Source organism: Carcharodon carcharias, chromosome 10 (genome assembly GCF_017639515.1).
Source record: "Carcharodon carcharias isolate sCarCar2 chromosome 10, sCarCar2.pri, whole genome shotgun sequence".
Taxonomy (NCBI): domain Eukaryota; kingdom Metazoa; phylum Chordata; class Chondrichthyes; order Lamniformes; family Lamnidae; genus Carcharodon; species Carcharodon carcharias.
In genome coordinates, this window is record NC_054476.1 from 155863044 (window position 1) to 155878067 (window position 15024).

At 42.6% G+C, this 15024-nt stretch overlaps 1 protein-coding gene across 3 annotated transcripts in view; it reads right to left on the reverse strand.

The window, feature by feature from the left end:
- The window catches only part of LOC121283418 (transmembrane protein 211), a 269223-nt gene that overhangs the window by 154087 nt on the left and 100112 nt on the right, over positions 1-15024 (reverse strand). For 2 of the 3 annotated variants that reach the window (XM_041197980.1, XM_041197982.1), the window contains exon 2: positions 1716-1808. The exons of the other annotated variant lie outside the window; for it this stretch is intronic. In XM_041197980.1, coding sequence (XP_041053914.1) covers positions 1716-1808 — 93 coding nt within the window. The remainder of the gene's footprint in view (positions 1-1715; positions 1809-15024) is intronic. 3 annotated transcript variants of the gene reach the window in all.

Sequence of the window (15024 nt, forward strand, 5' to 3'; positions counted from 1 at the left end):
TGGCTCCAATGCATTGATGGTGGTTGGTTGGATAATGAGACCAGTGGCAGGGATGGCAAGCAAGTAGGTTGCTCTGTCCTGGATGATGTTAAGGTTCTTGAGCATTTTTACAGCTACTCCCATTCAAGCAAGTGATGAGTACTTCAACCTTTCATCTGACTTGTGACTAGTAAATAATGGATAGGTTTTCAGGGGTTAGATGGTGAACCGCTTATGGCATGTACCCATTCTCTATCCTGCTCCATGGTCGCATTATTGATGTGGCTGATCCTGCCAACATTTTCGTCAATGGCAACTCCCAGGATGTAGTTGTTGGGGACTTAATGATGGCAATGTTGTTGAAGGTCAGGAGAAGGTAGTTGGGCCTTCTTCTTGTTGTAGATAGGGATTAGGAATGAACACACTAGGCAGAATTTTACTTGCCCCTGGGTGGCAAGTTTGGAGGGGAGGGGCTAGTCAAACACCAGGGAGTCGAGTTGGGATGGTTTCACGACGCAAATCCCACGGCAGGGACATTTTCCCAACACCATGCTGCAAGGCGGGTCTGCTGCCTGCTCCAAGATGGCAGGCAGCCAACTTGCATACTTAAAATCCCATGAAGATCATGTTATGGAGATGCCAGCATTTTGTCAATGGCTGGTGGGCCCCTTCCACATGGAAGGCCTCCAGCTTAATGGAGGCAGCCTCATTTTATTTATTCCTTCACGGGATGTGTGCATTTCTGGATAGGCCAGCATTTGTTGCCTTTTTCTAATTGCCCTTGAGAAGATGGTACTGTGTCATCTTCTTGAACCGCTGCAGTCCTTGTGGTGTAGGTACACTCACTGTGCTGCTAGGGAGGGAGTTCCAGGATTTTGACCTGGCCACAGTGAAGGAACGGCGATATATTTACAAGTCAGGATGGTGAGTGGCTTGGAGAGGAAGTTGCAGGTGGTGGTATTCCCATGCATTTGCTGCCCTGGTCCTTCTAGGTGATAGAGGTCACAGGTTTGGAAGGTGCTTTCAAAGGAGCGTTGGTGAGTTGCTGAAGTACATTTTGTAGATGGTACTTACTGCTGTCACTTTTTGCGGCAACCTTTGGGGCCCATTAGGGTCAGAGGCCCCAAGGCATGAATAGGCGACAGTGGGAAGGGTAGGTACCCTTCCCTGTGACCCCAACCATCTCCCCAGAGAGAGTTTCCCTCCAACCCTCAGCCTAGGGCATTGTTCAAACCTTAAAATTTCCTGTTGGAGGTCTCTTGCCTGCCTCAGCAGTGACCACCTCTCCTGGTGGTCCTGCTGATCCTTCACTGCTGCCGGCCCCCTGATTGGGTCAGCAGCATGGGGAACCAATTAGGTGGCCATCAGTGGTAAAATTGCCAAGCAGGTCTCTCTGCTAGCAAGTGCGGGCTCAAGACCTGCCTTTTGCCCTAATGTTGTTGTCCCGTAGCTCACAGTAAAATTAAGGTCATTGTAACAGTTTGGAGATTCTCCAAATGTTTTAATGTGGCAGAGGCAAGGCACAAATCTGGAAGTGGAGGATAAGGTTAGGTCGGAGGAATTATTTTCATCCAAAGGATAATGGATTAGCAAAAAGGTGACCAGGGATAACAGCATAAATGGGTTCATGAGATTTCATTGCTGTTTTTATACATGAAAGACAAGAAGGGAATAAAGGAGGAGAAGGAGACTGATGTGGGATAGAAGAGGCTGGGGACTGGATTGGTGTGGGTTACCTTTTTGGCCTGAATTTTTAGGTCAATAGGGGGCGTGATCGGTGGGCCTGGGATCGGCTGGGGAACAGAGAGCTGCTTCAGGGAGCCAAAGACCTGAAAAATCAAAAATAAAAGTTTCAGAAGCTGAAAGAACGTGCCCGTGCCTCATAATAAACTACCTGAAAATTTAGCTACTGAAAAGGCTGTCCACAGAAATTTATTGATATTTTATTTCATCACGGAAACCTCATCCCGCTCATGGATAAGGCTTGATGAAAAATGTAAAGGCCGCCTGGCCGATTCACCCGTCCGCCAACCATAAAATTGGACAGGCAACGATAAATTGCAGACAATTGCGCTGGTCAGCGGGCACGCTTCCGACTTTTGCGTGCGCCCGCCGACTGAAATACCGCGCGAGTGCAGGATGACATCGTGATGCTCACCCGAAGTCACCTCACGTGATTTCGTGCCAGATCGGGTCAGACCCATGCCCGCCAGCCAAGCTAAAAATCCTGCCCTTTGTGTACATAGGGAAGACCTTTTGAGCGGGTATTTTTTTTGTATGCCTGAGGATCTTTTGCATTTGTTGTTTGTGGGCTCTTGCCTTTTGTGTGTATGGGCCTTGCATGCTTTCATAATCATGCACGGTGTCCCCAGCTCCAAAGAGTTATATTCCCCTTGCTTGCTTTCTGCCTGCTTAGCTTTCTCCTCAATAACAACCAAATGACACAGAGATGGTAAGAGATAAAATTATGAATCACATTATTCTTTACGGTGACAGAACCTGATAGGTAATTTTGAATTACAGTTTCTGCGATTCGAGGGTTTGTGGTCTGCAATGAATTTACGTCCCCAGGAATCTGTGTTAATCTCAAGTTGCTGATACTGAGTTGAAATGTATCCCTTAATAAGGCTAAGGACAACCTTTTCCAAACCACCAGGCCCTTAACGTGCTATACAGAATGAATCAGTAAGGAAAAAAATCCACGCACCATTGGAATTTGGGGTTTGAGTTTAGATGTCCTGTGGTTGTGGGCTATAGTTTGAAGGTTTCTGTTATAAATAATGTTTATTCATTATTTTGTTCTTTGGATGAATTGACCATGTTAAACTGAAGACTTGCCCCAACGATCTACTGTGCATTAAAGATCTTATTTAGAGTTGCCCCAAAATTCTTGCCTCATTCATCTCATTGCTACTTGTGGGATCTTCTGCCCAAAATGGCTGTCTCCCTTGTTTGCATGGCAACAGACATTGCACTGCAGAATAATTCATTGTGTGTGGCACACTTTGAGATGTTTCTCAGATGTGGTATAGTGATATTGTTGCCTCCAGGCCAAAACTCAACTGACTACCATAGACATACACGATGAATAAATAAAATCAAAAAGTTGTTGCAGTTATTGTTATGATGTTTTCATTTTATTTTCTGCATTACCTTACAAACCTAGTTTCAAAGAACAACAGAGCAGTTTCTCCCAGTGTTGTGACCAATATTTATTGCGAGTTGGCATCATTCATGGAAGATGATGGACGGGTATTTAGCCTGTGGAATTCTCTTCCTCAGAGAGCAGTGGAGGCTGGGTCATTGAATTTATTCAAGGCTGAGTTAGATAGATTTTTGATTGACAAGGGAGCCAAAGGTTATGGGAGCAGGCAGGAAAGTGGAGTTGAGATCACAATCAGATTAGCCATGATCTTATTGAATGGCAGAGCAGACTCAAAGGGCTGAATGGTCTACTCCTGCTCTTAAGTCCTATGTTACTATGATCTACAGTTTGTGGATGACTGCAGTGCCTTTGCCCATTTGGTGCCAGATTTGCAAGCCACTCTCGATCTCTTCATTCTGCATACAAGAAATCAGCCTGTCCTTGAATGTTGCCAAAACAAAACTCATATATCAACCCACTTATGGACTGCCAAATATTCCATCTCCTATATATGTTGAAGGAGAGACTCTGGAATATGTTGAGCACATCCCTTACCTCGGTAACCATTTCTCTCAGAAGGCCGCCATTGATGGGGCGATCCAACACCAGATCAGCTGCACCAGCTCAGCCTTCTACAAAATACAGCACCAAATGTTTGACAACAAAGACCTCTGCAAGTCAACAAAAATCCCAGTGTACAAACAATTGTCGTCACCACACTCCTGTACTATTGTGAGACCTGGGCTGTGTTTCAGCGATATATACGAGCACTACAGAAATTCCATCAGCAATGCCTCCGCCACATTCTCTGGATTCAATGGGAGAGCCGTCAAACAAATGCATTCTCGAAGCCAGATCCACAAACATTCAGGCAACACTGTGTCTGGTTGGCCGTAAACCATCTCCTCCTCTGCCTGGTCCTGTTTTCTCGACTCTCAAATGGCCAATGTTCCAAGGAAGGACAAAGAAAAAGCTTCGAGGACACGCTAAAGCTCTCCTTGAAGCAAGGCAGCATTGACATGAATGACTGGGAGGAGCTCACTGCTAATCTTTCAAAATGGTGACAACTTGTCCATCAAGCTGCATCATGCTTTGAGGCACAACATCTTAATGATGAGGCAGTGATGGCCAGGAAGAAAGAAGGGAAGATAATCCTATGCTCTGGATCCCATTGCCTTGTGTGACCTCCTGCCCCATGTGTTCAAAGATTTGTGGGTCAAGAATTGGCCTGTTTAGTCAGATGGAGACCCATGGCAGAAACTCATGACCCTGAGTAGATGTCATCCTCGAATCGAGGGACAGCCGACGAGTGATCTTTTAACTGTCTTTGATATTTTTAACTCCTTCTTACCCATTTCTCTTTATCTTTGACTCATTGTACATTGTTCAATTGTCCTAGATGACCATAAGGAATGGATCTCGAAAACATGAGACAAAAATCAAATAGCACTTTGGCTATCTCCCTTGAACCTGCTTCACACAACAATGGTGTGAAGTTCTTTGATCTGAGTACTGTGCTATTAAGTGGGATTCACTGTAACCACAGTCAGATTTCCACTATCCCACAGTGTATGAATGAAAACTCACAAACATAATAAGAACATAAGAACTGGGAGCAGGAGTAGGCAATTTAGCCCCTTGAGCCAACCCCGCCATTCATTACGATCATGGCTGATCTCAACATTAGATTACCACTAACATTAGATTATAGCAACCCTGATGCCAACAGCCTTCTTCAGTAATTTCTTTAAGTCCAACTTCATTTTTCAACCATGTGTTAATCCTGACAGTTAAAGCTAGGAAATTATGCTTAATACATCCACATGAGATGATTTTGCTGGTATTTTAATGAATACATTAACTAGGTTGATAATGTTAAATTAGCAGAGTTCATCCCGGAACATTGCAATTTGTCCTTTCTATAAGATTTTCTGTTCCCTCTGTGAAACCTTGCACAATATCTTAGGAAATCTGAAACATGCCCATCCGTGGATTTTATTGGTGTAAATTGAGATTCCCAGACCTATCCAGATCTCTACCTAAATATAGAGAGGTGACACAAACAAGTGCACAATGTGGCTTACTCCCTTAAAGACATCCTGAGGAACACGACTGATCACATGATGTTCCAAGGTTATTTATTCAGTCTGTCGTAAATACTGTTTTATACAATTATCTTTCACTGCATGATGTGGCACCAGATGGTGTGGGGGATTAGAGTTTATAGCACAATGCCAGTTTTGCTTCACAATGAGGTAGGAAACCAGTCCGCCAGATAAATTAAAGATGCCACTTTACAGGACATATGGGAGCCCTGAATCCTCAAATGTTGGCGACAGCTCTTTATGAGTTCCTGGCAAACTTTTCTGATTACCTGAGAGGATTGAATTTTTCCATGCTATGGAATGCATTGTTCCACTGCCCCCCTCATCCACACAAATCCAGATTCCATTCTCCACAGAATCTCCCCTTGCTGCTTTCCCAACGACGTGCTGAGCTCACAAACTCCGCAAATGGGAGCAGGCTGGCAGGGGGGAGTAGAGCAGAGAGCCACAAACACGAGTGCACATCCTGTCGACCAGCTGTGCCATCTACTCAATTGAATTTAAAAAAAAAACAATTATTTATGCTGTGCACTGAACTGTGGGTTTATATTCCAGGAAACAACAGCCAAAGCAACTCTTGGCATGCACTGTAGCGCTGGGGGTGAGATCAGAAGGGACATGTGCACACAACAGCAACTTGAATTTGTGTCACATCTTTAATGTTGTAAGGTGACCCAAGGCACTTCATATGAGTGCCATTGAACACAACTTGACAACTTATTCAGATAGGTGGCTAATAACCTGATCAAAGAGGTTGGTTTTAAGGAGGAGAGAGAGGTAAAGAGACTAGGAGAATTAGGGAGAGAATTCCAGAGTTGGCGCCAAGGCAACTGAAGGCATGGCCACCAATGGTGAAGTGAAGCAAAGCTGGAATGTGCAAGAGGCTCGAATCGGAGGAGTACAGATAGCGTGGAGGGTTTTAGGGCTGAAGGAGGTTACAAAATTGGCTCAAAGCTGGGCATCCATGAGGGACTATGGGCCACAGCAAGCATCAGAAGGGTATTTCATCACAAGCTGTAACCTCATGGACCTGGATGATCACTTACTCAACCATCAAGCTGGGGAATGAACCCTAGTTCAATAAGGAGCATAGGATGATGGTTGTGGTTGTTGGAGGTTATGAAGTCAAAAGTGGGGACCACATAGACTGCAGCAGTCCAAAAAGGCGGGTCACCACCACCTTTTTAAGGGCAATTAGGGATGCGTAATGATTGTTGGCTTTGCTTGCAATGCTCACATCCTGTGAACAAAATTTTAAAAAGACATCGAGGGGTGATGCCATTGGGGGTTTGAAAACAAGGATGATCAAACATGGCAAAGAGTCAAGGGGAATGTGCTTCAACACCAGGCCACTATTCCAGAAGAAACAGCTTGGGAGTATTGAAATAGTAGAAGGATATTTTCAATAATGGTTATCCTAGATCCCTCCACAATACTGTTTAATGCTGTGCCACCAGCTTTCAAATAATCACAACCCATCTTGAAAAGATTTTGTTACTACAAGTGCCACCTCCTGAGGAATACATGCAGAGTGTAATGCAAAACTTAACTAGTTGTTACCACAAATGTCAACATAGTGAAAATGGGAAATGTCGACTGAAAAAGTGAAGGTTCCACTGAAGGAGCATTTACGTCTAAATTATTCACTTAATCGTTGGTCTGTCAATCAAAGAACTTGCGCATAAAGCTTGGTGCTCAATAGATTGCAGAGACAGATATGTTCATGTATTCAGGTGACGCCTTGACAGCTTTAAAGGAAATTTGGTGCAAAATTTAATAGCTAGTGGCAGGGTTTAAGAAGAATTGACAGGTTCTGGAGGAGTCATAATACCAATGCTGAGAATAAGATGAATATGTACAACAGTATCACTGTTTGCACACAGGCTAGCAGATGGCTGGGGGGCATGAAAAGGTTGTAATGCAGCAGGGACTCAGATGGTAACATCATAAACATAGATAGGCCGAGGCTCATAGTGCAGGATTTCACAAAGGTTGGACAGGGCAGGAGATGAGACCAAGTGGATCCATAAGTGGAAATAAGAGGACAGCAAACTGCTTCAGGAGTCTGTAGATTGTTGAAGGGAAGACTGAAGAGAAGTCAGCAGCTCTGCTGCTGAAGCCCAGGAAAAAGAGAGACTTGAGGCCTGATCTTAATCCTGACTACCTGGCATGAGAGGCAGGTGTGTGGTTATCGGGAGCCTGGCCTGCTCACATCCCTTCCACAATTAGATCTGCCAAAATTCCACCAGCCCAAAGGCCACTGGGGGGCAGGGCCCTTAGTAAAATGTGAAAGGTGTGGTCTGATTACATCATTGGCACCACAATGTGATTTTATTCAGGCTTGATGTCATTCCTGCCAGCTTTGGGCATGAGACAGATCCCAAGTAGTAAAATGAGCCTCAGGTGTTAAAATGTACTGGGATGCACAATGATTAATCCATGGGGGATCTTGTCTTCAACCCACAATGAACTTGGCCCAGGTTCTAAATTGGGCTTTAGATTGCTGACTATGCAATGAGTTGCAGCCTCAACATAATGAGGATGCAGGTAGTAGGTGGAAAGGTTTAATATAATAGTGTAGTATATAATGGTGTGGTATCGCAACATTTAAGAAGTATTTAGATGAACACTTGAAACGGCATAGCATACAAGGCTATGGGCCAAGTGCCGGAAAATGCGATTTGAACAGATAGGTGCTTGATGGCTGGCACAGACACGATGGGCTGAAGGGCCTGTTTCTGTGCTGTATAACTCTATGACTGTAATGGTACAGTATGTAATGATGTAATGTAGTATATAATGGTGTAATGGTGTAGTATATAATGGTGTAATGTTGTAGTCTATGATAGTGTAGTATAAATAGTGTAATGGTGTAGTATATAATGATGTAGTATATAATAGTGTAATGGTGTAGTATATAATGGTATGGCATGTAATGGTGTAATGTTGTAGTATATAATGGTGTAGTATATAATGGTGTAATGGTGTAGTATATAATGGTGTAGCATATAATGGTGTAATACATAATAGTGTAATGGTGTAGTATATAATGGTATAGTATGTAATGGTGTAATGTGTAGTATATAACGGTGTAGTATGTAATGGTGTAGTATATAATGTTGTAGCATATAATGGTGTAACGTGGTCATATATAGCAGTGTAGTGTATAATGGTGTACTATATTATGGTATGGTGTAGTATATAGTGGTATAATGACATTGTATATAATGTAGTAAATAATTGTGCAATGTGGTAGTATATAATTGTATAGTATATAATGATGTAATGGTGCAGTATATAATAGTGTAATATATAATGGTGTTATAGTGTAGTATATAATGGTGCCTTATATAATGGTGTAATGGTGTAGTATATAATGGTGCAGTATATAATAGTGTAATGGTATAGTATAAAATAGTGTGATATATAATGGTTTAATGGTGTAGAGTACAATTGTGCAGTATACAATGGTGTAATGGTGTAGTGTATAATGGTAGAGTATATAATGGTGTAATATGGTGTAGTATATAGTGGTGATGTATATAATGGCATAGTATTTCATGGTGTAGTATATAATGGTGTAGTATATAAAATGGGTCATGTTTTAGTATATAATGGTGTACTATATAATGGCGTAATGTTGTATTGTATTATAGTGTAGTATGCTGTGGCATATAATGGTTTGGTATATAATAGTGTAATGGTGTAGTATATAATGGTGTAATGGTGGAGCATATGATTGTGCAGCATACAATGGTGTAACACTGTAGTATATAATGGTGCAGCATATAAGGGTGTAGTATATAATGAGGTAATGGTGTAGTATATAATAGTGCAGTATATAATGGTGTGGTAGATAATGTTGCAGTATATAAAAGTGTAATGGCATAGTATATAATGATGCAGTATATAGAAGTGTAATGGTATAGTATATAATGGTGTGGTATTTAATGGTGTAATGGTGTAGTATATAATGGTGCAGTATATAATGTAGCATAATGTAGTGTATAATGGTGCAGTATATAACGGTGTAGTATGGTATAGTATATAATGGTGATATATATATAATGGCCTAATATTTAATGGTGTGGTATATAATGGTGCAATGTACTATATTATAGTGTAGTACGATGTGGCATATAATAGTGTAGTATATAATGGTGTATTGGTGTAGCATATAATGGTGTAGTATATAATTGAGCAGTATACAATAGTGTAATGCCATAGTATATAATGGTGCAGCATATAATGGTGTAGAATATAATAGTGTAATGGCGTAGTACATGATGCTGTAGTATTCAATGGCGCAGTATACAACGGCGATATAGTAGATAATGGTGTAGTATGGTGTAGTATATAATGGTTTAGCTTGTCGCATTTGCAGTTTATAGGTAGCTTCAGCCAAGAAATGAATACTAATAAACATAGAAAGATAGGGAAACATAAACTAGATGAGAAGAGGTAAATAACCACCTCACCCTCACCTTATTATTTAAGTCAATATACAGAAATTTCAATTTCCCTTCTGCCTTGATTCTTATCCTTGGAATTTAATCCCTCCATTGCCTTAGTCTTTTCCCTTCCTTATCTCTGTAACTTCTTCCAGCCCTGCACACACTCTCCTCTCCCACACACCCCACCCAAGAAATATTTTTCCTTTAATTCCAACCTCCTGTGTCATAACCTCCTTCCTTTTACACTACCCTTGGTGGTAGTGCTTTCTGCTGCCTAGACTCCACTCTCTGGGAATTTTCCCCCTGTAGATGGCGGGGGGGGATGTTGTTGGGCGGGTGCATGCGGGCGCGCTTCCGATCGGAGGCACGGTGCCAATTTATGTGGGCGGCAGGGGTGAATGCCTAAAATGGAGAGTGTGCTCTTCCACGCATGCACATGAAAGAGGGCACTCAACCCCTGAGGCTAAGTGCTGCCTCAAGGAAATTGCCTCTACGTTCAAAAATATTAAAAGTAGAAAAAAAAAATTTCCCTTACATGTCCCCTCATGTGACAATGTCATGTCACATGAGTTGGGACATGTTCATAATCTCCAAAAAAACTTTATTAACATTTTTAAAAACCTACACGAAACCTCATCCCGCCAGTGGATGAGGTTTCCTGTTTTTTCCACTTCCCGCCGGGGCTCCTGGCCTACTCGCCAGCCTGAAGGTTGGACGGGCAGGTCCACTAATTACTTTAATTGATCTGCCAATGGCTTCAATTGGCCATTGACAGGTCGACGGGTGCACAGCTGATTTTACTGCACCCCCGCCTTCCTGAAAATTTAAGTGGGGCGCGGTGACGTCAGGAGTTCTGCCTGACGTCATCCCGCGTGTCATTTTACGTATCGGTGAGCAGGCCCCGCCCCCACTCACCGATTTGTAAAATTCTGCTCTCTGGAATTGCCTTCCTCACCCTTTTTTTTATTGATCCACGGGATGTTGGCTTCATTCACTGGCACCATTATTTACTACAGCATTATATGCTGCACCATTATATACTACAGCATTATATGCTGCACCATTATATACTACAGCATTATATGCTGCACCATTATATACTACAGCATTATATGCTGCACCATTATATACTACAGCATTATATGCTGCACCATTATATACTACAGCATTATATGCTGCACCATTATATACTACAGCATTATATGCTGCACCATTATATACTACAGCATTATATGCTGCACCATTATATACTACAGCATTATATGCTGCACCATTATTTCCTACAGCATTATATGCTGCACCATTATATACTACAGCATTATATGCTGCACCATTATATACCACAGCATTATATGCTGCACCATTATTTCCTACAGCATTATATGCTGCACCATTATATACTACAGCATTATATGCTGCACCATTATATACTACAGCATTATATGCTGCACCATTATATACTACAGCATTATATGCTGCACCATTATATACTACAGCATTATATGCTGCACCATTATTTCCTACAGCATTATATGCTGCACCATTATATACTACAGCATTATATGCTGCACCATTATATACTACAGCATTATATGCTGCACCATTATATACTACAGCATTACACCATTGTATACTGCTCAATTCTATACTACACCATTATATACTACATCATCCTACACTATAATATAGTGCATTGCACCATGATTTATTGCCCATCCCCAGTTGCCCTTGAGAAGGGTGGTGGTGAGCTGCCTTCTTGAACTACTGCAGCCCATGTCATGTAGGTACACCCACAGTGCTGTTAGGAAGGGAGCCCCATGATTTTGACCCAGTGACAGTGAAGGATCGGAGATATATTTCCAAATCAGGATGGTGATTGACTTAGAGGGAACTTCCTGGTGGTAGTGCTCCCATCTATGTGCTGTCCTTGTCCTTCTAGATGGTACTGGTCGTGGGTTTGGAAGGTGCTGTCTAAAGAGCCTTGGTGAATTCCTGCATCTTGTAAATGGTACACACTGCTGCTACTGTGCATCGGTGGTGAAGGAAGTGAATCTGTGCAGATCTGGTGCCAATCAGGTGAGCTGCTTTTTCCTGGGTGGTGTCAAGCTTCTTGAGTGAGAGCTGCACTAATCCAGGCAAGTGGGGAATATTCCAGCACACTGCTGACTTATGCCTTGTAGATGGTGGACAGGCTTTGGGGAGTCAGGGGGTGAGTTACTCATTGCAGGATTCCTAGCCTTTGACCTGCTCTTGTAGCCACAATATTTATATGGCTAGTCCAGTTCAGTTTCTGGTCAATGGTAACCCCCAGGATATTGATAGTGGGGGACTCAGTGATAGTAATGCCATTGAACATCAAGGGGCAATGAACAGATTCTCTCTTGTTGGAGATGGTCATTGCCTGGCACTTGTGTGGCATGAATGTTACTTGCCACTTGTCAGCCCAAGCCTGGATATTGTCCAGGTCTTGCTGCATTTGGACATGGACTGCTTCAGTGTCTGAGGAGTCTCGAATGGTGCTGAACATTGTGCAATAATCAGCGAACTTCCCCACTTCTGACCTTATGATGGAAGGAAGATCATAGATGAAGCAGCTGAAGATGGTTGGGCCCAGGACACTACCCTGAAGGACTCCTGCATTGATGTCCTGGAACTGAGATGACTGACCTCCAACAACCACAACCATCTTCCTTTGTGCTAGGTATGACTCCGGTAGAGAGTTTTCCCCTGATTCCCATTGACTCCAGTTTTGCTAGGGCTCCTTGATGCCACACTTGGTCAAATGCGGCCTTGATGTCAAGGGCAGTCACTCTCGCCTCACCTCGGAGTTCAGGTCATTGTCCATGTTTGAAGTCAATGAGGTCAGGAGCTGAGTGGCCCTCGTGAAACCCAAACTGGGCATCAGTGAGCAGGTTATTGCTAAGAACGTGCTGCTTTATAGCACTGTTGATGATCCCTTTCATTACTTTACTGATGATTGACAGTAGACTGATGGGGCAGTAATTGGCCGGGTTATATTTATCCTGCTTTTTGCGTACAGGACATAACCAGTGCAATTTTCCCCATAGCCAGATAAATGCCAGTATTGTAGCCATGCTGGAATAGCTTGGCTAGGGGTGCGAGCAAGTTCTGGAGCACAAGTCTTCAGTACTATTGTTGGAATATTGTCAGGGCCCATTGCCTTTGCACTATCCAGTGCTTTCAGCCATTTCTTGATATCATGCGCAGTGACTCAAATTGGCTGAAGACTGGCATCTATGATACTGGGGACCTCTGGAGGAGGCCTAGATCGATCATCCACTCTGCACTTCTGGTTGAAGATTGTGGCAAATGCTTCAGCCTTATCTTTTGCACTGATGTGCTGGAATCCCCCATCATTGAGGATGGGGATATTTGTGGAGCTTCCTCCTCCAGTGAGTTGTATCATTCCTCCATCCCCTTCTTTACAATTCGCATTAAAAGCCACCTCTTTGAACAATATTTTGGTCATCCTTTCTAATATTTCCTTCTTTGGTTCAGCTCTTGTGATTTTTTTTATAATTTCACATGTTCCTTGTTGTTAAAGGTTCAACATAAATGGAGGCATTTAATTGTTTGAATACAAAATCCTGATCCAGGACTTATCCATTACCCTCATTATTCCAATTCAAGCGCTCAGTTCAACAAATATAATTAAATACTTCACTGGCTAATGTCACTTCTATTCAGCAGCACACTTTGCAAAACTAAAGACTTTGGTGTAACAGTATGTTTCCACATGTCTCTGTTGATCTTCTTTGGCTGCTGAAGAACGATTAAATAGACGGCCCTGTAAACATTTACAAACTGGATATTTATGTCTGCCACTTACAAAACCCTGAACCAAGGCCAACCTTCACTCAAGTACATGATATTTCTTATGTTTGTGAGGATCTGACTCCAGCAGGGAACTCAGATGCTTTCTGTAATAAATTGTCAATTCTTTCACTTTTCTATGTCTCTCACGACATCCGTCAACCTCTGGATTGTGAATGAGGAGATAACAACATGGGTCCAAGTCTTTATTAATGCTGCTTTATAATTAACTACTAAGAAGTGAATGACATGATCACATGGTGATCTGCTCTACAAATATCTTCCTCTTCCTGTAAGCGAGGCCCTGATCTCTGCTTGGTGCAATCATTTTCATTTCCGACTATGATGGACCAGGAAGTCTTTTCCAGCCCATCATTTTTGGATTTAGGGAACATCGCACAGATTTTTCCCTGCAGGCACGTGTTTGGTAGGACAGAAGCTCTTCTTCGCTCAGAGGGTTCTGAATCTTTGGTATTCTCCAACCCAGAGAGGTGGATTCTCCATCATTGAATATATTTAAGGCTGAGATCAACTGATTTTTGGTCTCTCAAGATATTCAAGGGGTATGGGGAGCAGGCAGGAAAGAGGAGCTGAGGTGGAAGATCAGCCAGGATTATGCTGAATGGTGGAGCAGGTTCAAGGAGTCATATGGTCTAATCCTGCTCCTATCTCTTATGTTCTATCGGAGTGCTGAAGAGGGAAAAGTTCCCCGATAGCTTTCTAAGATCTGTTAATAGAATTGCTTGCAGGAAATGCACCGATAGCTTCAGATGTTGGATATTCACTCCCACCACTAGGACATAAGAACAGAAGAAATAGGAGGAGGAGTAGGACATTCAGCTCCTCAAGCCTGCCCTGTCATTCAATAAGATCATCACTGATCTGCCCCAGGCCTCAGGCTCCTCATAGCCCTTGACTCCTCGGTATTTCAAAAATCTATCTACCTCCCCTTTAAATACTTTCAGTGATCTAGCTACCACAACTCTCTGGGGTAGAGAATTCCAGACATTCACTACCCTCTGAGAGAAGAAATTCCTTTGCATCTCAGTTTTAAATGAGTGTTCCCTTATTCTGTAACTATGTCCCCTAGTTCAAGATTGCCCCACTAGTGGAAACATCTTCTCAACATCTACCCTGTCAAGCCCCCTCAGAAACTTGTACGTTTCAATAAGACCACCCCTCATTCTTCTAAACTCTAATGAATAAAGGCATCACCTGTTTAGCCGTTCTTGATAAGTCAACCCCTTCATCCCAGGAATCAGCCTAGTGGATCTCTTTTGAACTGCCTCCAAGGCCAGTATATCCTTTCTTAAATACGGGGACCAAAACTGTACACGGTACTCCAGGTGCAGCCTCACCAACACCCTGTATAGTTGTAACAAGACTTCCCTATTTTTAAACTCCAACCCCCTAGCAATAAAGGCCAAAATTCCATTTGCCTTCTTAATTACTTGCTGCATCTGCATACTAACTTTTTGTGTTTCATGTACAAGAACACCCAGATCCC